The sequence below is a fragment of the Spinacia oleracea genome, chromosome 1 (assembly GCF_020520425.1).
Source record: "Spinacia oleracea cultivar Varoflay chromosome 1, BTI_SOV_V1, whole genome shotgun sequence".
Taxonomy (NCBI): domain Eukaryota; kingdom Viridiplantae; phylum Streptophyta; class Magnoliopsida; order Caryophyllales; family Amaranthaceae; genus Spinacia; species Spinacia oleracea.
The window spans coordinates 12,467,237-12,491,616 of record NC_079487.1 but is presented as its reverse complement, the minus strand read 5'-3'; the positions used below and the strand labels follow the sequence as shown (position 1 = coordinate 12,491,616).

Genomic DNA, 24,380 nt, shown 5'->3' with positions numbered 1-24,380 from the left:
GATTTAGGTTTTATTTTTGTTACTTTTGGACTAGATTTATGAGAAATTACGTGAATTAGGTCTCTACTTCCCGATAAATTGGAACTATTAAGATCAAATGTGTTGTAATTTCTGATTTAGGCTTTCTGTTGATTGTTTTGGAATTGGATTTTCAGGAGGACACCCCGTACATCAATCATTAGCTTTGTTAAATTTGTTCGAAGAAGTTCAGCGGGAATGGGAGATGCACTAAGAGATGCACTAAGAGATGCACTAAGAAGTTCAGGAGGATATCCAGTAATGCCAAGGTAGTATTGCAATTAATGTCCATGTGATTTCAATTTTTCTTTGTTTGTGTATTATTATAGGGTTCTTATCGACTGAAGGGTGTGGTGTATCAAAATGAATCATTTTGGGGTTTTTTGTTGTTGTGATTATTAGATTTTGAAGTTTCGTTGAACCTAATTTTCTGTATTCTATAATATTGGTTAGAGACACATAATTGTTTCTTACTTATTTTTTTATAATTTGAATGATGGATTCTGGCGATTCTGGAGAAGTGATGAAATATGATTTATATGTTCAGTGTTGTCTATACTGACTGCATTTTATTGCTGCTAATCTGTTGAATTTGAATTGGAAATTTTTTGGATGCAAATGTGAACTATTGACCTCACTTATAAATATGTCGAAATTGAGTTTGAAAAAACTATGACAATCTTTTGTATTGACTAACTATCTACTTATAGTAAGATGAATATGTGGATGTTCCTAATTATTTTTTTTGTTATTGTCGTAGATGTTAGAGGATGCATTCAAGAAAGAAATTGCAGGCCTTGTTACAAGTGAGGAATATGTTGAGAAGGTATATGAGCTTTGTGGTCTCTTTTAAAAATCTTTTCCATCTCTTGAAGCTTTAGAAGTTCGCGTTGTCTTACCATGACATTTATCTTGTTTTGAATTTGTTGAGGTAAAAAATTAAGAAGAAAATTATGGAGGAAGTGAAAAAGGAATGGCGGAAGCTACTGGAAGAGTGAGTAGAATTAAAGATAGTGTGCTTAAAGGGACTCTTTGTGGTTTCTCTTCCTTCTAGTTGTGCATCTTATGTTCTCTTTTATCTTGTCATGCAGGGAAGCAAACCTTCAGTTAGAAAATTGTTTAAAAAGGAAGAGTTTAGTGAATGCTCGAGTATCATTTGCAACAATGGACTGAAGAAGATGAAAGTAGTGAGAACTCTGGAAATTACTTGTAGCTAACTGGGACGGAACAAGTCATCGACGAGTAATCCAGGCTAGTAAAAAGAATTCAGCCAGTTTATGATTTATAGCATCAGTAGTTCAGTACTTCCCTTTGTATTCTCTGAAGAGTCTGAATATAAATTGGCTTCTGCAGGTGCACAAAGGTGATATTTCTACGAGCTGTTCACCAGCAGCTTGCTCTAGAATTCCGAGATGCCCAGACTGCTTCTATGGAAAATTTACTATATTTAAAAGAGAATCTAATAATTCCAAATGTAAGTTATTTTGTTCTCATTTTTATGTTACAAGTTCCCCCTTTTTCCGCCCTGATTGTGTCCCTCACATTTCTAATTTCCTTCATACAGAAACTTCGTTTCTGTGAGCTAATCATAAACAAGGCAAGAGGCAAAAGTGGCCCAGTAAGTTTTCTTTTTTGATGTTCCTTTGTTTTACATTGAAAGTAGTTTGATCATTATTTTATGCTAAGTTGAAAAAAATTGAAGGGAAACTAATGAGGAATCAAAATATGAGTACGGATTACTAAGTTGCGTTAATTATCTATTTCTGATGTTAACAACTTAACAATAATCCTGCCAATAAGGCTGAAATCATTGACATGATGAGGATTCTTTGTGCTGCTATTCTGCTATACCTGCTGCTATTCTGCTATGCCTACTTTTTGGTGTTTGTGTTTTTATGTTCAGCTTGTATATGGAGTGAAACTCTGCAAACTCTGCCACTATAAGCCTTCAGTTTAGTCAAAATGAAATTGCTAGCTATACATTAATAACTACTAATATCTGCTAGGATAATGCTTTGGGATCTCTATGATTTGTGAAAATATTTTATTAGTATATATGGAGTGAAACACTCTGCATTCTACAACTATATATTTTAGATGAAGTCTTCTATTAGTGATGTTCAAATGACATGACTAGAGGGAGTATCTCATCCTGTCAAAAGTAAATATGCCTAATTTTGTGTTTCTATGCCAACTTCTTGATGCATAAATAGAGAGAATGTTCAAGCTCAGATGTACATTAACTTCTTAAGGTAGCTCTAAAGATGACAGTGTCCTAGAATCCAGATATCGTCTACCGCAACTACATCAAGTAGAGTTGTAGGGGGTCTATTCCAAAAGCACTACATTGAGTGCTAGTTATGGCAAGTTTTACACTCAGTTGCAAGTTTGCAATGCTACCAGAAAAAAGGTCTTTAAAGCTAGATTTATGAGGTTAGTTATTTGAGCATTTTCTCGTTTTTAACTTATGTTTATTTCTTCTGCACGTGAAGATGGGGCATCACTTTCGTATAACTTAACAGTCTGAACCATTGTAACATACCTATCAGCAATAAAATCCAATGTGTAAATTGTTCTTAAATAGTGTGCATAGACCTTAAACCTTTGATCAACTCTGAAGTGTTAAAAGGAACATTTTAACTCATAACTAGTGTTTTTATATTATAATTATTTCATGATTGGAGGAATTCTTGAAACAGGAACTTGTTGTTAGATAGGAGTTTCTTACATAATGTTTCTCAAAGTGAACTTTGGTATTGCACAAGTAACATGTTTGCCAAAATGACCAAAAATAGGAAGAAAATGTGTTAAAGAAACTCAAATAGACAAGAACCCAAATGTGCATAACTAGACAAAACTAGGTGAGATTGAGTATTAAAATAATAAAACTAAGAATAATAAACATCTAACGTGTTTAAAATAATTATTTAAGTTCATTAAATGAAAGTTGGGACCGAAATAATTCAGTTTAGTCAAAATGTTACATATAATGATCAAACGAGCTAATATGCATAACTTGACCATACGTGAGAATGGATCTTGAAACATTAATTTAAGTATAATAAACATGTAGGGGTTTCAAATACTTATTTAGGTTCTTTAGTTGAAAGTTAGGAGCAAAATAAGTCATTGTAGTCAAAATATGAACTATAATGAACAAACGAGACTTAAATGTGTATAACTTGACCAAAGTAGGTGATAATGAGTCTTAGAAATATTAAAATAAGTATATAAAACATGTAAAGGGTTTAAAATACTCATTAGGTTCATTAGTTGAAATTTGGGACCGAAATAAGCCATTTTAGTCTAAATGTGACCTATAATGATCTAACGAGCTTTAAATGTGTATAACTTGACCAAAGTAGGTGAGAATGCGTCTTTGAAACATTAAAATAAGTCTAATGAACATGTAAGGGGTTTAAAATACTCATTTAAGTTCAGTAGTTGAAAGTTAGGACCGAAATTAGCCATTTTAGTCAAAACGTGATCGATAATGAACTAACGAAGCTTAAACGTGCATAACTTCACCAAAATGGTGAGAATGAGTCTTTGAAACATAAAACTAAGTTTATTAAACATAGAAAGACTTTAAAATACTCATTTAAGTTCATTAGTTGAAAGTTGGGACCGAAATTAGCCATTTTAGTCAAAATGTGGCCGATAATGATCAAACGAGTCTTAAATGTGCATAACTTCACCAAAATGGGTGAGAATTAGTATTTGAAACATAAACTAACTGTATCAAACATGTAAAGACTTAAAAATACTTATTTAAGTTCATTAGTTGAAAGTTGGGACCGAAATTAGCCATTTTAATCAAAATGTGACAGATAATGAACTAACGAGGCTTAAATAAGCATAACTTCACCAAAATGGGTGAGATTGAGTCTTTGAAATATAAAACTAAGTGTTTTAAACATGGAAAGACTTTAAAATACTTATTTAAGTTCATTAGTTGAAAGTTGGGGCCAAAATTAGCCATTTTAGTCAAAATGTGACCGATAATGAACTAACGAGGCTTAAATGTGCATAACATCACCAAAATGGGTGAGAATGAGTCTTTGAAACATAAAACTAAGTCTATAAAGCATGGAAAGACTTTAAAATACTTATTTAAGTTCATTAGCTGAAAGTTGGGACCTAAATTAACCATTTTAGTAAAAAATGTGACCGATAATGAACTAACGAGGCTTAAATGTGCATAACTTCACCAAAATAGGTGAGAATGCGTCTTTAAAACATAAAACTAAGTGTATTAAACATGGAAATACTTTAAAATATTCATTTAAGTTCATTAGTTGAAAGTTGTGACCGAAATTAGCCATTTTAGTCAAAATGTGGCCGATAATGATCAAACGAGTCTTAAATGTGCATAACTTCACCAAAATGGGTGAGAATTAGTATTTGAAAGATAAAATAACTGTATCAAACATGTAAAAACTTTAAAATACTTATTTAAGTTCATTAGTTGAAAGTTGGGACCGAAATTAGTCATTTTAGTCAAAATGTGACCGATAATGAACTAACGAGGCTTAATTGTGCATAACTTCACCAAAATGGGTGCGAATGAGTCTTTGGAACATAAAACTAAATTTAACAAACATGGAAAGACTTTAAAATACTCATTTAAGTTCATTAGTTGAAAGTTGTGACCGAAATTAGCCATTTTAGTCAAAATGTGACCGATGATGAACTAACGAGACTTAATGTGCATAACTTCACCAAAAGGGTGAGAATGAGTATTTGAAACATAAAAGTAAGTGTATTACACATGAAAAGACTTTAAAACACTTATTTAAGTTCATTAGTTGAAAGTTGGGACCGAAATTAGCCATTTTAGTCAAAATGTGGCCGATAATGATCAAACGAGTCTTAAATGTGCATAACTTCACCAAAATGGGTGAGAATTAGTATTTGAAACATAAATTAACTGTATCAAGCATTTAAAGACTTAAAAATACTTATTTATGTTCATTAGTTGAAAGTTGGGACCGAAATTAGCCATTTTAGTCAAAATGTGACCGATAATGAACTAACGAGGCTTAAATAAGCATAACTTCACCGAAATGGGTGAGATTGAGTCTTTGAAACATAAAACTAAGTGTTTTAAACATGGAAAGACTTTAAAATACTTATTTAAGTTCATTAGTTGAAAGTTAGGGCCAAAATTAGCCATTTTAGTCAAAACGTGACCGATAATGAACTAACGAGGTTTAAATGTGCATATCTTCATTAAAATGGGTGATAAGGAGTCTTTGAAACATAAAACTAAGTGTATTAAACATGTAAACACTTTAAAATACTCATTTAAGTTCATTAGTTGAAAGTTGGGACCGAAATTAGCCATTTTAGTCAAAATTTGACCGATAATGAACTAACGAGGCTTAAATGTGCATAACTTCATCAAAATGGGTGAGAATGAGTCTTTGAAACATAAAACTAAGTTTATTAAACATGGAAGGACTTTAAAATATTTATTTAAGTTCATTAGATGAAAGTTGAGACCGAAATTAACCAATTTTATTATTATTCGGTTATTATTTCTTTGTTATGAACAAATTAAGTCTTAATTTATTGTACGATTCAATATTTATAATATGACTAAAGTGTATATATATTTTTTGATGGTCGATCTTTTTAGGGTATTCAATAATTCGAAGGAGCGGCCTTTCACCTCTGAGGAGATAGATGAAGTTCGAGAAATAATGTTGGCAAACTTCATTACAAGTGATTGTCTTTGATATTTTTTCTTGTACTTAATCTTAAATTGTGGATGCTAGTTTTTCATATGATTGTAATGTAATCGACTTTTATATTTACAATTATATACTATTTAATTATCTATATAATTTGATACTTTTTATATGACGTATGGAGGTTAATTAGTGGCGTGGTCCATTTGTAATATGTAGTAGGGAAATCGGTTATACAACAAATCTAGATCAAGTGCGGCTCATTTATAGGCCAAGTGCGGCTCATTTTTATGCTTGTGCTGGCCATTTCTATGTCAAGTGCGGGCTCATTTTCATATTTGGCAGCACCAAATATGTCAAGTGCGGGCTCATTTTCAATATTGGCAGCACCAAATATGTCAAGTGCGGGCTCATTTTCAAAATTGGCAGCACCAAATATATCAAGTGCGGGCTCATATTCTAAAATTGGCAGCACAAAATATGTCAAGTGCGGGCTCATTTTCCAAATTGGCAGCACTTGAAACATCAAGTGCTGCCAATATTTTGGCAGCACTTGAGAAACATCAAGTGCGGGCAGGCCATGTGCTGCACATGTAAAAGCCCGCACTAAACCCCTTAAAATGAGCCCGCACTTGAGGTTTTTTCCTCTAGTGCTTAATCCAAAACAATATCATAAGATCTTTGTAAATAGATCTTAATACCCAGTATGCACTAAGTTTCGCCTTGGTCCATTATTGATGAATAATTTCAAACCTAAGTCATTAGCATTTCAATGTTATTTCACAATAGAGAGATACGTGTGTGTTACACATAGGACCAATTAAGTTTTATGTACTCCCACTAAACTTCTTATATATCTATAAGAGTCATGTACATTTTATGAAACTAAAATACTTACTAGCTTCACTAAAATATATTTCTAATTCCCAATTGCTTGCTTAAATCTGTACTTAGATTTCATAAGCTAGCTTTCCTTTTCAAGTATTTATTTGGATCCACAAATCCTATGACATGTCATGTACATAGTTTATTCCAACATTTGATTGAGGAATACGTTTTGTCATCCAATTGCCATATGTACAAATATGCAATCATTGCTTGAATTATAGACTTGAGCATTACGATTATTCATGAGGTTTCAACACAATCCACGTCGTGAATTTGCTTATAACCTTTAGCAACAAATCTAGCTTTGTGTGTGAACATAATCTCATGTTTGATGGTTTTTATCCTTAAAACAAACTTGCAACCAATAGGTGTGAAACTATTCTTGCAAATCAACAAAATTTCAATTTTGTCATCAAAACATTGAGTATGTTTTATGGCCTTTAACCATCTAAAACATTTGAGTCTATATATGGCCTCTAACCATTTTAGGGAATCTATATTTCGTCATAGCTTTCTTACAAGTCACAAACTCATTAATCTATATGATAATAGTTTGACTGCAAGTTGTAGGTTTCTTTACTATCTAATAGAAGAATCGCATAGCTTCAATGACCCGAACTCCATGCCTACTTGGGTATAGAACATCAAACAAATAGAATATCAATAGCCACTTGAAAGTCCTTTGAATATTCTGTTCTCCTTGAAGCACGTGTGAAGTCTTCTAAGAGATGTCTATTCTTTAAAGCCACTTCTAAAGTCCTTAAAGAATATGTGTTCGGATTTTCTGAAGAACTTCGAAAAGCCTCCGGAATGTCCGTTTATGTTTGTTGTTCGCTTCGAAGACTTTCGAATTCTATTTTCTCCCACTTGTCATTTTGGAAACGAACCTCCAAAAGGACATTATTTCGAGCAAACAAACATTATGTTCTCAAAAATTCGTGGTAGAAACAATACCCTTGTGTCTCACATTGAAGCATATATATCTAGACTTGGGCCTTAGTTTGTTGAATAACAAACACTAAGCTCCCACTGAGTTTAGCAACTCTTTAGATATATATTTATGAAAAGATATTCTGAAATTACTTTTCAATAGCTTTGACGAATTTGGTTTAGTTTGGTGGTAGTTGAGCATTTTGTTTAGAAATCATAGGAAAAGTCTTTATGATTCATCATTGATCGAATCAAGTACTAATTGACTTCGATCATTCCAACTTAGATATGCCATATCTTATGGAGCTAGATCGTGAAATTTACAACACACAATCATTGATGATCATTTTTGGTCTCAAGTAATCATTAACATGATCTATCCTAGATCTTTTATGATTTCTTGCCATGTGGATTTTATACTTCTGAATCTTTGTACTAGCCAAACAGATTCAAATTTATATCACTTTGAGTAAATAAACCTATATTCACTCAAATCTATGTGAAATAATAAAGTCATAAAATCTTTCTTTAGCTTTGAACTCTATTGTCTAGGTGTTCTAACAATAGTTCATATCTTTTGTTACTTTCAACAAGTAAGACTTGCTTGTCTTAAATTGATCTAGAAATCAACCAACTTTCAAAAGTCCATTAAAATAGAGCTTTTGAATGTTAACTTGTTGATATGGTCTAAGTAACAATGCCAAAGATTTGTGGAACTCAAATCAGGAGATTGATTTGAACCTAGTAAAGTTCTTATTGTTAAAGAGTTGTTTGTTTTAATCAAGCATATTGACTCAACCCGTAAATGACCATTTCATTCAAATAAACAAACAAACATTGTTTTTGTTTTTCTTGAATGTGAGTCTTTCTGTGTTTGAAGCAGAAATTTAGGTATGCTGATTATGGAAAAAAATAGCCATTAAGTTCCAGCCTTGAAAGGACTTAAAACAAACCAGATGACCCTACAACTAATGTAGCATTGCCATGCTTCATTTCCCACTTGTAGGTCATTAGTGTATCCTAGCTTCCATTGTTTGAGTTATTACCGAAGTAAGAACCTCAAGCGGTATATGGTACCAAGGAAGTTTGATTTCTAGGTCACTTCTCTTTAAACATAAACTTATAGGTAGAAACGAAATCGTAAATTCCTTTCATTTGTTCCTTGTTTTCCTATTTCTTGTACCCTTTCTTATAGTCTTAAGAATTGAATTCTTTAGTGTTGACTTTTATACTTTGTTAGACATGTCCAATGTCACTCCAACAAGGTTCTTACCATTTAATTTATGTTGAATATTCTGTTTCAACTAGATGATCTTTCCAGAAGCTTCTAAAGTTCTCTAAGCATCGATCTATTCGAATGTCTAGGGACCAGACTCATTCGAGAATTAAATGGAAAAAAGATTTTAGGTTCTTAACCATTGGTAAAGCTGAGCGTTTAAACTCAATGCTTTATGATCTCAAAACTACATTGTATTTTGAATTCACAAGCACCAATCGGTTCGCCATTCGACTTTGATACTCGAAAACAACCATAAAAGTCGCTAAAAGAAACATACATTTTAAATTGCTCATTTTCTCTCATTTCCGTGAATCGTTCTTGGATTCACTACCAATCGAGGAAATTTACTGTTACCTTTCTAAAAGGGTTTATTGCAGTACAAGATATTTAATTATAAACAATAATTAAAACATAAATTGAAACATGCAAAGTCTAAACATTTATCATGAGTAATAACTTGAAAGTTAAAGCAATCATGCAATTTTAAACAAGTTATTGGCATTTTATTCCAATTTATTGTTCTGGCAGGTGTGAATAAAATGATTCCAAGACCCTAAAATCATTGAAGAATTAAGCACATTAAGTATTTTGACTCAATTCTAAAATATTCTAGGTAAGCAAAAGCCTTTTGCTAATAGTCTAGAAACTACTCTTGGTTGATAGGTACGTCTAAGAACTTATTAGGTAAACCTATCGATTTTTCCACGACATAAAAGGACTCCTTACTTATATGGTTGAGTTTCACCAAAACTAACATGTACTCACAATTATTTGTGTAGCTTACCCCTTTAGTATTGATAAGCAACACCTCGCTATGGCGGAAAACTATTACTAAGATCGATGAAAAAAGGATATCCAAGTAAGTGTTATTTTGGCATGGCACCTTTTAACTCAATTTTTAAGTCTGGAACTTAAGGCTCTTACTATGTTGGTTAGATTTTAAGTGAACTAAAATCCTTAATCATGCAACATAGTCAAGCCACAATCTCATGCATATATAAGACATATTTAAAAGCAATAAATAACTTAAAACATGCATAAGATAAATGTGATCTAGTATGGCCCGACTTCATCTTGAAGCTTCAACTTCAAAGTCCGTCTTGAAAATCTCCGTGGGAGGCGCCATTTTCTTCAAATAGGATAAGCTATAATTAAACTAATTACAACTATTTGATGGTACGCAGACCATATTTTAATTAAAAAACAAATTTGGTGCTTTAGACCAATTACATTCAAATTAATGGTACGCAAACCATATTTTCTATCCTATTTGGGCCATACTAGTCACTTCATAACCTGCAAAACAATACATATACAATATATACCATTCACCCATTCATTATCATGAATGGCCCACATAGCTAGTTAGTAAAAACACATTGTATGCATCACATAAATATTTGCAGCAATTAATCAAGGGCACCAATAATCTACCAATTATTCAGTCCTTATTAATTCTAATCAAGTTGTTTAACCTTAAAGGATTTGTAGACCTAATCAAGAGTTTATGACTAAAATTTCTCCCACTCAAACCAAAAAATTCATATGCTTTACTAATTTTAAACATAAAAATGTATTTCTAGTCTAACTGGAAACATACAAATTTAATTAAAATTTAAAGCTCATATAAATTGATAATTGAATCCACTTATTTAATTTATTTTCAGTCGAATTTAAATTAATTCAAGGTTTTTAATTTTAGTAAAATAGTTAGAATAAATTAAAATTTATAATAATTATAATATTCAAAATCAAAATCCAAGAAAACAATTTAAATTATTTTTTTAAAATTAATTAAAATTACTTGAACTGAAAAACTCAAATTAAAATTTAAAGCTCGACAATCGTAACACGACGAGCACTTGGGCTTGCGCCCAAGCACCGTCGAGTGCACGAGGCTTAGCGCCCCTCGAGTGTTCGTGTAGCAATACGCAAGCAGGCCACACGCAACGCAGCAGTGCAGGCCACGCTTCGCGCGCCCGCTCGCTCGTCACGCTTGCTTGCCTCGCGTCTGCCTGCTTGCTGGGCGTGGCAGCGCGCGCTGTGGCGCAGCACGCTTGTTGCCCACACGCGTCTGCCCGATGGCTTGCGCCTTGGCCCTTCGCCCTTGCCCACTCGCCCATATGCGCACAGCACTCGACACAGGGCAGCGTGCTGCCTTGTGCTCGTGTGCCATGGCTTTTGCTCGTTGCATCGTACCGCATGGGCGACGAGCTCCCTTGCTCGTCATAGCATGCCCGCACTATACAACACCCCTTAAGGGTAACACGTAGCGTCCATTGCTTTGTGCGTGCAAGTTTTATGAGCGAATTGCATAAAAACTAAAAAATTTTAATTTAAAATTAATGACAAATTAATAAATCATATTAATTTCATAATTTTAGGGCGAAAAATCGAAAATTTATTAATCAATTAATTTCCGATTAACATGGATTCAAATCTAGGTCATAAATATTAAAAATTTAACATAAATTAACAATTTTTATGGTGGATTTTAATCATTCGTACCTAATTAAATTATTAATTAATCATGAAAATCAAATCAATTCTAAATTATTCGAATTTCAACAAATTAATCATAATTACAAATTAGGTTGTATAATTAACAAGTCTAGGCATTCATAATTGTTAAACATATACAGTAGGTCAGTCAAAAACTCAAGATTTATCAACAAGAATCGCAAATACTTAATTTAACATCTTAAATTTACAAACTTTTGCGTTCGAAAAACTAAAACCTCCGAAAAGTCATAGTTAGGCTTCGAATTTGGGAATTCTGGGTTCGGCCGAAAATTATTATTTTTGTCAAAATTTTAGAATGCCTTTTACATGCGGAATTGACACAAAAATTACTCGATTTGGATGAGTAACGAAGAAACTGCCGAAAAACTGCGTACATATAATTAAATAAACGCAATTTGCAATTAATTACGAAAATTAATCACCCCTTTAATTCTTTGCAAATTTGTAAAATTTAACCATGTTCATGCAATTTAGATTATGAAAATAATAAGAGGCTCGTGATACCACTGTTAGGTTATGATACATATGAATAAACATAAATCATGCGGAAAAACCATAAAGCCAGGAAACATATTATTTACACATAATCATTTAGCATAATTTAGATGCATACACTTTGTAGTGCGCCCTCCCTAGCTGCGCCCGAACCGAACAAGAACAAGTCTTTAGGACTCCAAGTGTCGTCCCTCCGTAGATAGTCCACAGCACGTCCGGATCCGCCTTAAGCTTGACCAACTAGAATCGCCCTTAAGGTTCCTTAGATTTTCGGCTATTTTGGGTGCAAGTGTTTGGCTGATTTTTGCTTAAAAATCTTACCTTGAATACTTCAATATCGTCTATTAAATATGTGACCCTAGGCCTATATTTATAGAGTTTATGGAAAAGAATTGGAATCCTACTAGGATACTAATTAGCTTAATTAGAATTATATTAAAACTCTTATTAACTATTTTATCCTAATAGGATTAGGAATTTAATCTTTGAACAAACCCCTTTAGATTTAGGATTTGTATCGGACACAAACACCCACGAGCACGACCCTCGCGAGCGCTCAGCCCACGCAAGCCTTGCGGCCCACGCGAGCAGCGCAGCTCGCAACCCACTCGTGCGCGCGCCTTGGCCTGGCCTTGCGCTGGGCCTGGCGTGGCCTTGGCTGCCTTGTATGGCGCGCAGGCTTGCTGGACGCGGGCCTGGCTTCGTGCTGGGCCTTCGTCTAGCAAGTCTCGTCCGATGCTAATTCGTACGACGCGCTTCCGATTAATTTCCCGATTCCGGAATTCATTTCCGATACGAACAATATTTAACATTTCCGATTCCGGAATTAATTTTCGTTTCGAACAAATATTTAATATTTCCGTTTCCGGAATTATTTTTCGATTCCGATAATATTTCTGATTCAGACAATATTTCCGGTTCCGGCAATATTTCCATTTCCATTAATATTTTCCGACACGTACCATGTTTCCGTTTCCGGCAACATCTACGACTTGGATAATATTTATATTTCCGATACGATCCATATTTCCGTTTCCGGCAATATCATCGTTTCCGGAGTATTCATTTCTTGCTTATGACGATCTCAGCTCCCACTGAAACCAAGATCCGTCGATTCCGAATATCCACAGATGGAGTATTTAATGCCATTAAATACTTGATCCGTTTACGTACTATTTGTGTGACCCTACGGGTTCAGTCAAGAGTAAGCTGTGGATTAATATAATTAATTCCACTTGAACTGAAGCGGCCTCTAGCTAGGCATTCAGCTCACTTGATCTCACTGAATTATTAACTTGTTAATTAATACTGAACCGCATTTATTAGACTTAATATTATATGCATACTTGGACCAAGGGCATTATTTCCTTCAGTTGCAGCCTTCCGATTTTCCAACTTGACAACACCTATTAAATACAGTAGCACCAATACAGTAGTTCTGTTTCTCTAGACTTATGAGTAAACTAGTTTTGCGAGACCGCGTTACTTGTTACTGGTTAGTTCAGTTGTTCTTAGGAGCCCAAATGCAATTGTCAGCCTTTCACTATGTAATCTAATACTGTTGGCTGTGCTGGAGAGGCACTTGCTTGAACAGAAGACCGGTTACGTCGCCATTCCTGCTTCTCCTGTTAGGGCTATGGACTCTATCCCTGCTGCTATTGTTGTCCCTGTCCCGGCGAAGGAGTCTGCTTGATGTGGGGTAATATGGAATTTGTTTCATGTTTTCGTTTTATTAGTTGTAATGTAATGTAATTTGATGAATGAATGAATGGAATTGGAGGTTGATCAATGTATAACCTGGTGGAGTTTTATTCACTGATAATGATATCTTGACTGATGATGATGTCTATATAAAAGTTTTATTACTGTGATTTCTTTGGTCTTCTGAGTTTAATTGAGTGATGATCATTGTTATTTTGGAAGGAATATTTGTTTAGTTGATAGAATTGTGATAAATAATTGATTGCGAAGATTATGTTGGTTGAACTATCTAGGGCTGAGTATTTGGTTAGTAGATGCGCTTAAACCTATTAGCTCAAATGGTAGAGCACTATGCATATATGCATAGTAGATGTAGGTTCGATTCCTACATAGGTTGTCTCGAAAAGTAAAGTAAAAAAATAAAAAGTAAATAAAAGAAACTCAAAAGTAAATCATAATAAATCAAAAGTAAATCAAAATATTATGAAGAACATGTACAATCAGTACTTCATAAGTTAAACTAAAAAGAAAGAATTATAAAACTTTTTTCAAACGGAAAGCTTAAATTACAAAAGTAAAGACAATAAACATATAAGTTTTTGCATCATAATTTCTCACTTGATTATTTGGTCATAACCCTTCTTCAATTACCAAGCTTGAAGGTTCTTACTATGGTTTCACTAGGTTTATGGGGTTCGATACCTGCAAAGATCGAACATCTATGTTCACTTGAGATGCTTAATATAAGTTCAAACTTCTTACACGGAAATATCCCTGAGGAAGTTTTATCTCTGACAAACCTTCAAAAAGTAAATAATTTAAATTCAAAAGTAAACAATTTAAACTCATAAGTAAATAATTTAAACTCAAAAGTAAACTAAAAATCTTAGAAGTAAATCAGAAAATCTCAAAAACTTATTACAATCAAATAGTTCAAAGTGGCAAATGATCGAGCAAAGAGTCATTGACTTTCATCTCTCTACAATATGAAACAAACTATAAGAAAGAAATATGGTCGGATGTCAAAGTAAAGGTTTTCAACTATAAAGTAAATAAAATAATACAAAAAGTAAATAAAAAAAAAAACTAGAAAACTCCGATTATTGGAGTTTATAAGTTAAAGTAAAGGTTTTTCAATTAATAAATAATACAAAAAGTAAACAGGAACCTACGTGGGAATCGAACCCACATTTTTGATGCTCTACCAATTGAGCTAGTAGGCTAGTTAAATAAAAGTAAAGTAAAAACCAAAAAAAAAAGTAAATCGAAATAATTCAAAGTAAAGGTTTTTAAACGAAAAGTAAATAACACCAAAGGATAATATATAGGACTGCAGCAAAAAAACAATAGCAAACGGGTTGCAAACTTACCTTATTACTAGACTAATCAACAATAACCCTGAAGCCTATCAAACCTTTAACAGCAGCAACAGAGGAGAATCTGAACAATACTATAATCCCTAACATAACTAAGCAGGCCTGCAGCACCAAACGAAAACAAATCAGACCATATAATTGAGAAGTCAAGCAAAAATAACAACATCACACTAGAAATAACCTCAAAGGGCAGTGGTTATTTTGCAGTAGAGACATCAGATGGTGGTTATTCTACAAGCTTGGATATGACAGTTACTGTACCCGTACAAGCGTGCAATGCAACGGTATCAATGTTATGTTTTCCAGAGTCCTAGTTGCTGGATGGATGACCTCGGCTTCAAGGTGTTAGAAGAACTTTTCTGACTTGTGTCCATATCAGATTAGCATACTCTGGATGATCTACAAATGGGTTTCTATTATGATGGTAAAGCCTACATATTCTTTCGTTTCTCAGCTTTTCCTCTTCAGATGGAGGGTCTAACTCATTCCATTTCAGCAAAATAGAGACTAGTCCCATCTTCTTCTTCACTGCAAAAGGAGGACAATACGAGATTAAAGGCTTATGTAGCTAATATTGTTATATGATATGTCAAACACAAGTATAGAATGATTTGGACAACAAATTCTAGATAAAAGCATCAGATGGAAAAATTCAAATTCTTATATCTTCTTACAAGTTCTTCCAGCTATTATTTACACAAATCATCTATTGTAAAAAAAAAAATTAAGAACAGTTGGGAAAAAATCTAGTAGGAATAAGTGGTCTATGTAGTTTGGTGGGTTAAGACTTAAGACACTGGAAAATTGGTAGATTATATCCCTCTACAAATAGATTAACTCCCACTAAAAGTAGACTAAATCCCTCTAAAAGTAGATTAACTCCCTCTAAAAGTAGACTAAAAGTAAACAAATAATAATGAAACTTTGATTGTAATTATTTTTTTCTTAAATATTTTCTTAAAACCTAACAGCTCAAATTGACCATGAACTGAACAAACGCAGACATCAGCAACAAGCAAAAACAAATCTAAACTGACCTGCTACAAATTCAACTTTGAACAGTTCGCTCCAGCTCCAAACATTCTGCATCAGGACTACAACTAGCTACTGCCCACAGGCCTGCACAACCAGCAGAATGGAATGCGGGTGTCTAGCTGGTTAGAACAAAGGCTGCATCTAACATATTTGAAACTGACCGTGCAAACAAGAGCGCTACAGCAACATAAAAAAAAACTCAAAAGTAAATTAAAAAAACTCAAAAGCAAGTCAAAAAATCTCAAAAAGTATACGTACAACATAGAAACTCCTATGAAGGTTAAAGTAAAGGTTTTCAAACTAAAAGTAAATAAAAGAATACAAAAAGTAAAAAGGAACCTACATGGGATTCGAACTCATTTATTTGTGCATTCGCACAATACTTTCCCTACTGAGCTAGTAGGATAGTGTTATTCATTGTGTTTCTCTTCTCCCTTGGCCAAGACATTCACAAGAAAACAAAATTCGTTGAGAAGCATAAGTCAATGAGTCAACTTTGATAATAAGTCGACTCTGACCAGAACTACTAACACATAATGCCAAAAACATTGATCAATGCTACCGTAAGCTACTGTTAGGATAGAACCCACCCCAAGTAACCAATCATTCACAAGACGTAACACAATATACTACTGCCTTTTATGTAAATTGACAAAAGTTGAGCAATTTATATCTAAGATAGAGGAACTACAGGTGCATCAGGAAAAAATAGTCGAAATCGCTACATACTTCAAGATATGATACATCAAAAAGCTCGGCAAGAATCAAACAAAAACCACAAAGTAAACTTTGGACAACAAAGGCCAAAATGACACAAACAACTCCAAATAAAACCACTAAGCATCAAGCAACATCCTGCTTGAAATGCCCAGCAGATTTGCAGCACCAACAACGCAGCAGCATAGCAAAGGCGAAATTCAACTAAGGGCCATGTTCACCAGTGCAGACCTAGCCAATGACCAACTGTCTGACTATAACATACATCAACAACACAACAACTCGTGTTTTGCCTCGGATCATAGCCCACAATCTTCAACTCCAAATTGCAGGAAAGATGACTTGTGATAAATAGCATACAATATCACACCGTGGAAACAAAAGAAACACGACTAATAAACTACAAATATAACAACACTAGTTCAGTCAAAAAACTAAAGAAAATGAGACTTCTAATTCACTTCTTTGATTAAATGTAAAGCAGTCTGCACAAACTTACCTAGTAGCACAAAACCAGCCAACCACTCCACTAGCTCATGACTGGAAGAATAATGGATCAGTAGGTCCTAATACTCGTTTTCTATCAAAATTTTGATTACTACAATTTGAAAATACCTAATTTCAGTAATCAAATCGCAAATTAAAACGCTAAAACAAAGAATTCTTGAAACCCTAACTTCAACAATTGCGAAGGAATCAAAATAGCGATACATGGCACAAAATTGAAAATTTGAATATGTACCTGGCGAATTGAAAGAGGATAATTGCAAAGAAGGTGAAGGAATTAGAGGAATCGAAAATGTAAAGATATTATCAGCAAAAGTAAACACAATATCATCAAAAGTAAACACAGCATCAACAAAAAGTAAACATAAAATCAGAAAAAGTAAACACAAAATCAACAAACGAGAAAACCTAATTTAACATGTTCGAAAATAAAAATTACAAAGAAATTGAAAAACAAAACGCAGAATTGAAGGTAGAACAAATATCGTGGAAATTAGAAGAAGGGAATATGAGAAAGGAGGAGGAGGGAGAGAGAGCGCGCGTTCACATGAGAGGAGGGAGGAAGAGAGAGAGAAAAATCTGAAAATTGGGGGAGTGGGGGAAGGTCATTCATCGCGGGTAATTACTAATTTACCCTTACTATTTTCGTTTTTTCGGGCAAATCTTCAGCCGTTTGATTGGTTTGATTGACGGCTGAGATTAGTTCTCAGTTCTCATCTTAAGGGGTGGTTCTCACCGGATCCCGATTCTATATATATATAGTACATTTTTTTAATTTGAAATGACCGGTATACAAAGATAGATGATTTTTTTAAAAATTAATTTAAACAAATTTGACACGTTAGTAAAAAACTGGTATGTATTTTCACGGTTCCCGTTTTTCCAATTATGAAGCATGGCTAACCAATCCTACTCACATGAGACCTAATGCCCAAGTAGTTTGGCTGATAAAGACCATGTCCGCGTCCCAATTGTCCCACTAAGATAATATGCGCTTCTAAGGAGTTAAGCTAATATCTAGGGTCCAACCTTTTGGATTTTTTTACCGTTTATGACCTATAATTTTTATTTTTCACCGTTTGGGCCTCATTTCACTTTTCCGGTCTAACTTAACTAGAGTGCTTTTAAAAGGTTAGGTCCTTGGGTTAAAAAAGTTAAAGTGAAACCAAATTTTGAGGATTACCCTTTTGCGTTTTTTCAACTTTCAGGACCCGAACTTTATTTTTCACCCTTGAGACCTCATTATGTTTCCATGTAATTCAAAGTCAATTATTAAAATTTATATTATAATTATTTTACATAATAAGATCAAATTGAAAAAATAATGTAATTTAATTCATAAATTTTAGCCCATAAACAAATTGATTTGTGCATTAAACAATCTAAAGAGTACAGAGGTAAATAATTATTTACATGTTAATCTTATTCTATATATTTAGTAATATTATATCCTCAAAATTATTTATGCTTTTATCCCTTGCACATTATGTGGTGACCATTAGTGATTTAGTGATCCTATCGATACCTTAGTTTTGTGCAGGTAACTTGATTTGCTTAAAATTATATGATATATAATTCATATTTACGGCCACATTTATTACTAGACTATTTTTATACAAGTTTGAATAATATTAATAATGTCTCTAGAAATTTGTGAAAATAATGAAAATGGATTGATTTTAAGTGAAATAGGTTTTTTTTTTATCATGAGTTAAGCATAGATCATTCTGGTCCTTGGTTGTCTTTCGAGAATAAATAATTGATCAAGTACAAAATGATTTATGCATAACCCGATCAACACTCATCAGCAATTCCCAACTTCAAAATTTCCACAACATACTAAAATCAATTCTTATTGGATTATATAAATTAAGCTTCAACTATTGAAGGTCTTACAAACGTGAGAATATTATCTATAGAGTTTGAAAAGACTACTATCGAGTTTTAACGACAACTTTTGTGTATGACCGCTTTAACGAAAAGACCGCTTTGATTGCTTAAATAATTTGTTTCAGTGCTTAACTAATTGGTTCCAGTGCTTAAATAATTAGTTCATGTACTTAAATAATTAATTCTAGTGCTTAAATAATATATTCTAATATTTTAAAACACAATGTTTGCATGTAACGATGCCACGTGTCATCTCTTTTTTATTTTTTAAATTTTTTTGTTAATTCAGCATTTATATTCATCCTTTCCCATTCTCCTCCTTAATTACTTAGATATTCATTTTATTTCAAAAATACTTTTATTTATTTCATATTCTAAATTTAATATCATTAAACGCCAAATGTTTCACATTTTATTTTTTCAAAATTTGCGTATCCTACTTTATATGACATAAATGATGTACCCGAATTTTTAAATGAAGAAACTCGTGCATCGCGCGGGGTAAAAACTAGTTGGTTCAATTGCTTAACTTACATGACACCAATGCAGCCTTTTGTGTAAGACCACCGTATATAAAAGTTTGTAGAGTTTTAATTATACGGGGATTCTTAAAGAAAATGAACTATGAATTAAGACCATGTTATTATTATTTTTATTTTTTTGACGGGATTGTTGTTGTTGTTGTTGTTGTTGTTGTTGTTGTTGTTGTTGTTGTTGTTGTTGTTGTTGTTGTTGTTGTTGTTGTTGTTGTTGTTTCGAGTGTTAAAAATTACTTTTTTGCATTTTATTGTTTTTTGTAAATAATGTGGTATGAAAATATGAGAATGGGGCTCCAAAAGATGAAAAAAAAGTCCGCGTCCTAAAAGGTGAAAAAATTAAAAGGTTGGACCCATACTTTAGCTTAACTCATTATTCAAGTGTTCAAATTTAGTTTTTTTGTTTATTTTTGTATTTTTTTTGGTATATAATGTTGGTATGGTTACCGGTGAGTTAAGCTATGATTAAATGACCGGAAAATGGAAATGAGGTCCCAAAAGGTGAAAAAAAAATTGGAGTCCTAAAAGGTGAAAAAATCAAAAATTTAGACACCAACATTTCCCAAATTCTTATATGAGACTGTCCTCACCATCAACTGATGGTGAGACCATTTCACACTTGCGAATTTAGGTATGTTACTTCTATAGTTTAGACATGTTACTTTTTTATAATTTTAGAGGAGGTGCTTTTTGTTGTTTAGGTATGTTACTTCTATAGTTTATACATGTTACTTTTTTTATACGGAGTAGTTTTAGGGGAGATACCTTCTTAGTTTAGGCATGTTACTTCTATAGTTTAGACATGTTACTTTTTTTTATATAATTTTAGAGGAAGTACTTTTTTTAGTTTAGGTATGTTACTTCTATGGTATATACATGTTACTTTTTTTATACGGAGTAGTTTTAGGGGAGATACCTTCTTAGTTTAGGTATGTTACTTCTATAGTTTAGACATGTTACTTTTTTTTAATAATTTTAGAGGAGGTATTTTTTTTTTAGTTTAGGTATGTTACTTCTATAGTTTAGACATGTTACTTTTTTTTTTATAATTTTAGATGAGGTACTTTTTTAGTTTAGGTATGTTACTTCTATAGTTTAGACATGTTACGTTTTTTTTTTATATAATTTTAGAGGAGGTACTTTTTTAGTTTAGGTATGTTACTTCTATAGTTTAGATCTGTTACTTTTTTTATATAGTTTTAGGGAAGGTCGCTATTGGTTTCGCGCTCGTCACACCATCAAGTTGATGGTGTGACCGGTCTCACAGGAGACGCGCTGCCAACATTTAGCGTAATTCCGCTTGTAAGTATAATAAGAATTTCTAAAGAAATTCCAAGTACAAGAGAGTTAGTTTGTATAATATTGATTAAATACAAAAAGTATATTCTATTTAATTGAAATAGATTATATCTATAATCATATATTCAAAGGCGTTTTTAAGAACGTATACGTGTCAAGTATGCCTCTCCTTATTACGCCACGTTACCATTAATCAACATTATGACGTGTCATTTACAACCATAAAATGGAAATGAGGTCCCAAAAGGTGGAAAAAAAAATTGGAGTCCTAAAAGGTGAAAAAATAAAAAATTTAGACACCAACATTTAGCGTAATTCCGCTTCTAAGTATAATGAGAATTTCTAAAGAAATTCCAAGTACAAGAGAGTTAGTTTGTATAATATTGATCAAATACAAAAAGTATATTCTATTGAAATAGATTATATCTATAATCATATATTCAAAGCCGTTTTTAAGAACATAATACGTGTTAAGTATGCCTCTCCTTATTACGACACGTTACCACTAATTGACATGTCATTTACAACCATAAAAACATGTAGCAAGGATCGAACACCAAACCTCATTTGTTAAAAGTTACACTTTCTACCATCTTAACCAACTACAAATTTATGTTGTATTTTTCCATATAAACATATATATTCTTTTTTACAATAAATACTAAATTTAATATAAGTGAGTGAAAAAAAAATGAAATGATTTATAAATGTAAAATTATTACTTTCCTAACTTAGGCCTCACATTACAAAAAGTTCGGGGGTAATAGAGTGTAATAATGAGTAAGAGGGGAAACATTGACGGAGATTAAGTAATTAATCCACTAATGACGAAGAAAAGGATTCAGCTTTATTTTGATTTTCTGATGTGGGGTTTCAGATTAGGACGGTTGTTGATCGGTCACTAATCTTGTGTCATCATCGCTAATTTGATGAAGATACCATCTATATGGGCACATATTTACAAAACATAAACCCGAATAAATGTCAAAATCCGGGGCAACGCCCGGACCACACACTAGTTGATGATTATAATATGTGGTGTTTTTTCGTCATGCTTTTTTTTTTTTTTTTTCTTGTCATAGTAATGTAGTATCATGATTTTTCACATTTGGACATAAATCATAAAATCGAGTAAAATACTTCTGTCAAAAAATAATTTTCAAATAGAAAAAAAAATAAAAAACTTATGATTTTATGTACTAGGGTCATAATTATAATATAATTCTCTCAGCTCTAACCGGTACAAATTAAATTAAATCCTCCCAAGTGTAGGAGTAAATAAAATATAGAAGGAAATAATATATTTTCATAACAGAAATGAGAATAAGAAGCTAGATTTGGTAAAAGTAAATCACCAATCATTTAGCTGTTATTGTTTTAAATCTTTAGAATAAGACTTACAAAAAAAATCTTTTACTCCCCATCACAGCCATATTAACAAAACAAAACTTAAAAATAAAAAATAGTACTCTGAATCAATGGTTTTCTGCCGGTGTATGATTAGTGCATTATTACTGTTATTCTTCCTTTCACTGCATACTTTTCATTACTTATCATCCTACAAAACAATCAGTCTGTTTTCTTCTGTAATAATTCCTACAGAGAAGACACGAATCCATGTAGTACAAGAAGATCCATGTTCAGGGCGTTACATATACATGCATGATCTTCCTACAAGATTCAACCATGACTTGGTAACAAAATGCCATGAACTTAGTGAATGGTTCGATTTCTGCCCGTACGTGATAAACGAAGGTTTTGGCCCTGAACTCAACGAGAAAAGCTGGTATGCTACTAACCAGTTTATGTTATCACTAATATTTCATAACAGGATGAAGAATTATGAGTGTTTAACAAGTAGTTCCTTGATAGCATCAGCAATCTATGCCCCATTTTACCCTGGTTTAGAAATAGGCCGGTTTCTTTGGGGCGGGTTTAACTCTTCTGTGAAGGATGCAGCAGCCCTTGATTTTGCTTCTTGGTTGAGGGAGAAGCCCGAATGGGCCCGGATGCTTGGTAAAGATCACTTCTTTGTAGCTGGAAGAATCAATTGGGATTTCAGGAGGCCAAGAAACACAAACTTTGGATCATGGGGAAGTATACTCTTAAACTTGCCTGAAGTTAAAAATATGACAATGTTAACCATTGAATCAAGCCCTTATGGGAGCAATGATTTTGCAATCCCGTATCCGACCTATTTCCATCCCTCTGATGATAGAGAGGTGTTTGAGTGGCAGGATCAAGTGAGGAAATCGAGGAACAGAACATACCTCTTTGCGTTTGGTGGGGCGCCACGCCCAAATATGACAGGTTCAGTCAGAGGAGAGTTGATCAATCAGTGTATAAACATGTCAAGAAATCGTTGCAGGTTAATTAATTGTTATCATAAGGATGATTTATGTAACAGTCCAAGGAATCTTATCAAGGTATATATGCAGTCTGATTTCTGCCTGCAACCTCCTGGAGATTCATATACAAGAAGATCAACTTTTGATTCGATTTTAGCAGGTTGTATCCCTGTGTTTTTCCACCCTGGATCAGCTTATATTCAATACTTGTGGCATTTTCCTAAGAATTACACAAAGTATTCTGTTTTTATACCAATTGATGGGATTAAAAATGGGAGTGTTAATGTTGGGGAGTTACTGTCAAAGATTCCTGAAAGTTATGTTTCTGTTTTGAGAGAAGAGGTAATAAGTCTGATTCCAAGAGTTATTTACGCGCAAAATAAGCTGGAAAGATCTGAAGACGCGTTTGATGTGGCTGTTAAAAGAGTTCTCGAGAGGATCAAGGATGCTAGGATAATTCAAGAGGGAAATGAGGAGTCGAGCTGGAAGCATCACTTCAATGGAAAAGATGGAAAGCCTGAATGGGATTCCTACTTCTGAAACAAAAAAGTGCAGGAAATTTTGCAGAAGAGGTGACTAATTTTTGAGAAAAACACTAATGGAAGGTTTAGTTAGGTACATTTTAATTCCTGACTTCATGATTGTTTTTTAGTGCTTAGCTTTTTTAGAGTTGGATTCTGATAACTAATCATCAGATTTAGGGAGGATTTTATAGCTAGACAATTCGTCTTGAATCAATTGTATGATTATCAGAAAATATGATTTTATTCAAGGTAACTTTGGTTTGAACTATTTTATGATGATTGTCATCATCTTCATTTATTATGAATCGAAAGTGATGAGACAAAAAAGCCATTTTTGTTTACGTTTCTTACCTGACGAGTTGTTCAGCTTGACAGCTTTGTCTTTTGGTTAAAAGAGAAAAATGTTGCTTCACATTTGTTACCTACACATTTTGTCTAAGAAAAAATTCTTCAGAATCTAAAATGTTCTACCTGTGTGGATTAATCTTATGGTGAAAGCATGACGAAATCTCTGCTTTTTCTGTAAAAGAGTATTATAGCTAAAACCCTTTCCGAGCCACTGTAAAAAGTAGTTCTCAAGTTTATAAGTTCTTACTGATTTCATCAACGCGAAAGATTAGA

At 33.1% G+C, this 24,380-nt stretch overlaps 1 protein-coding gene and 2 long non-coding RNA genes across 6 annotated transcripts; 2 read left to right on the top strand and 1 right to left on the bottom strand.

The window, feature by feature from the left end:
- The first annotated feature begins 1,368 nt into the window (after positions 1–1,368).
- Positions 1,369–5,875, top strand: LOC130466268 (uncharacterized). Its single transcript, XR_008926305.1, has 3 exons — positions 1,369–1,492; positions 1,583–2,451; positions 5,660–5,875. It is a non-coding gene; the product is annotated as an uncharacterized lncRNA (long non-coding RNA).
- Positions 5,876–13,975: 8,100 nt separating this feature from the next.
- Positions 13,976–17,724, bottom strand: LOC130465733 (uncharacterized). Of its 4 annotated transcripts, none has more exons than XR_008925744.1 (5): positions 17,155–17,724; positions 15,941–16,115; positions 15,085–15,431; positions 14,898–15,005; positions 13,976–14,229 (listed from the first exon to the last, which is right to left on the bottom strand). It is a non-coding gene; the product is annotated as an uncharacterized lncRNA (long non-coding RNA). The 4 variants fall into 4 exon arrangements; XR_008925743.1 differs by having other exon boundaries at positions 16,282–17,723; XR_008925745.1 differs by having other exon boundaries at positions 13,976–14,327; positions 15,941–17,723.
- Positions 17,725–22,032: 4,308 nt separating this feature from the next.
- Positions 22,033–24,019, top strand: LOC110776250 (probable xyloglucan galactosyltransferase GT11). Its single transcript, XM_056834589.1, has one exon. The coding sequence runs from the start codon at positions 22,366–22,368 to the stop codon at positions 23,773–23,775; it is 1,410 nt and encodes a 469-aa protein (XP_056690567.1). The 5' UTR covers positions 22,033–22,365; the 3' UTR covers positions 23,776–24,019.
- Positions 24,020–24,380: the final 361 nt, after the last annotated feature.

Bases quoted from the DNA above. Each gene is read 5' to 3' on its own strand.
- LOC110776250 (XM_056834589.1), top strand. From the start codon at position 22,366: ATGGTTTTCTGCCGGTGTATGATTAGTGCATTATTACTGTTATTCTTC.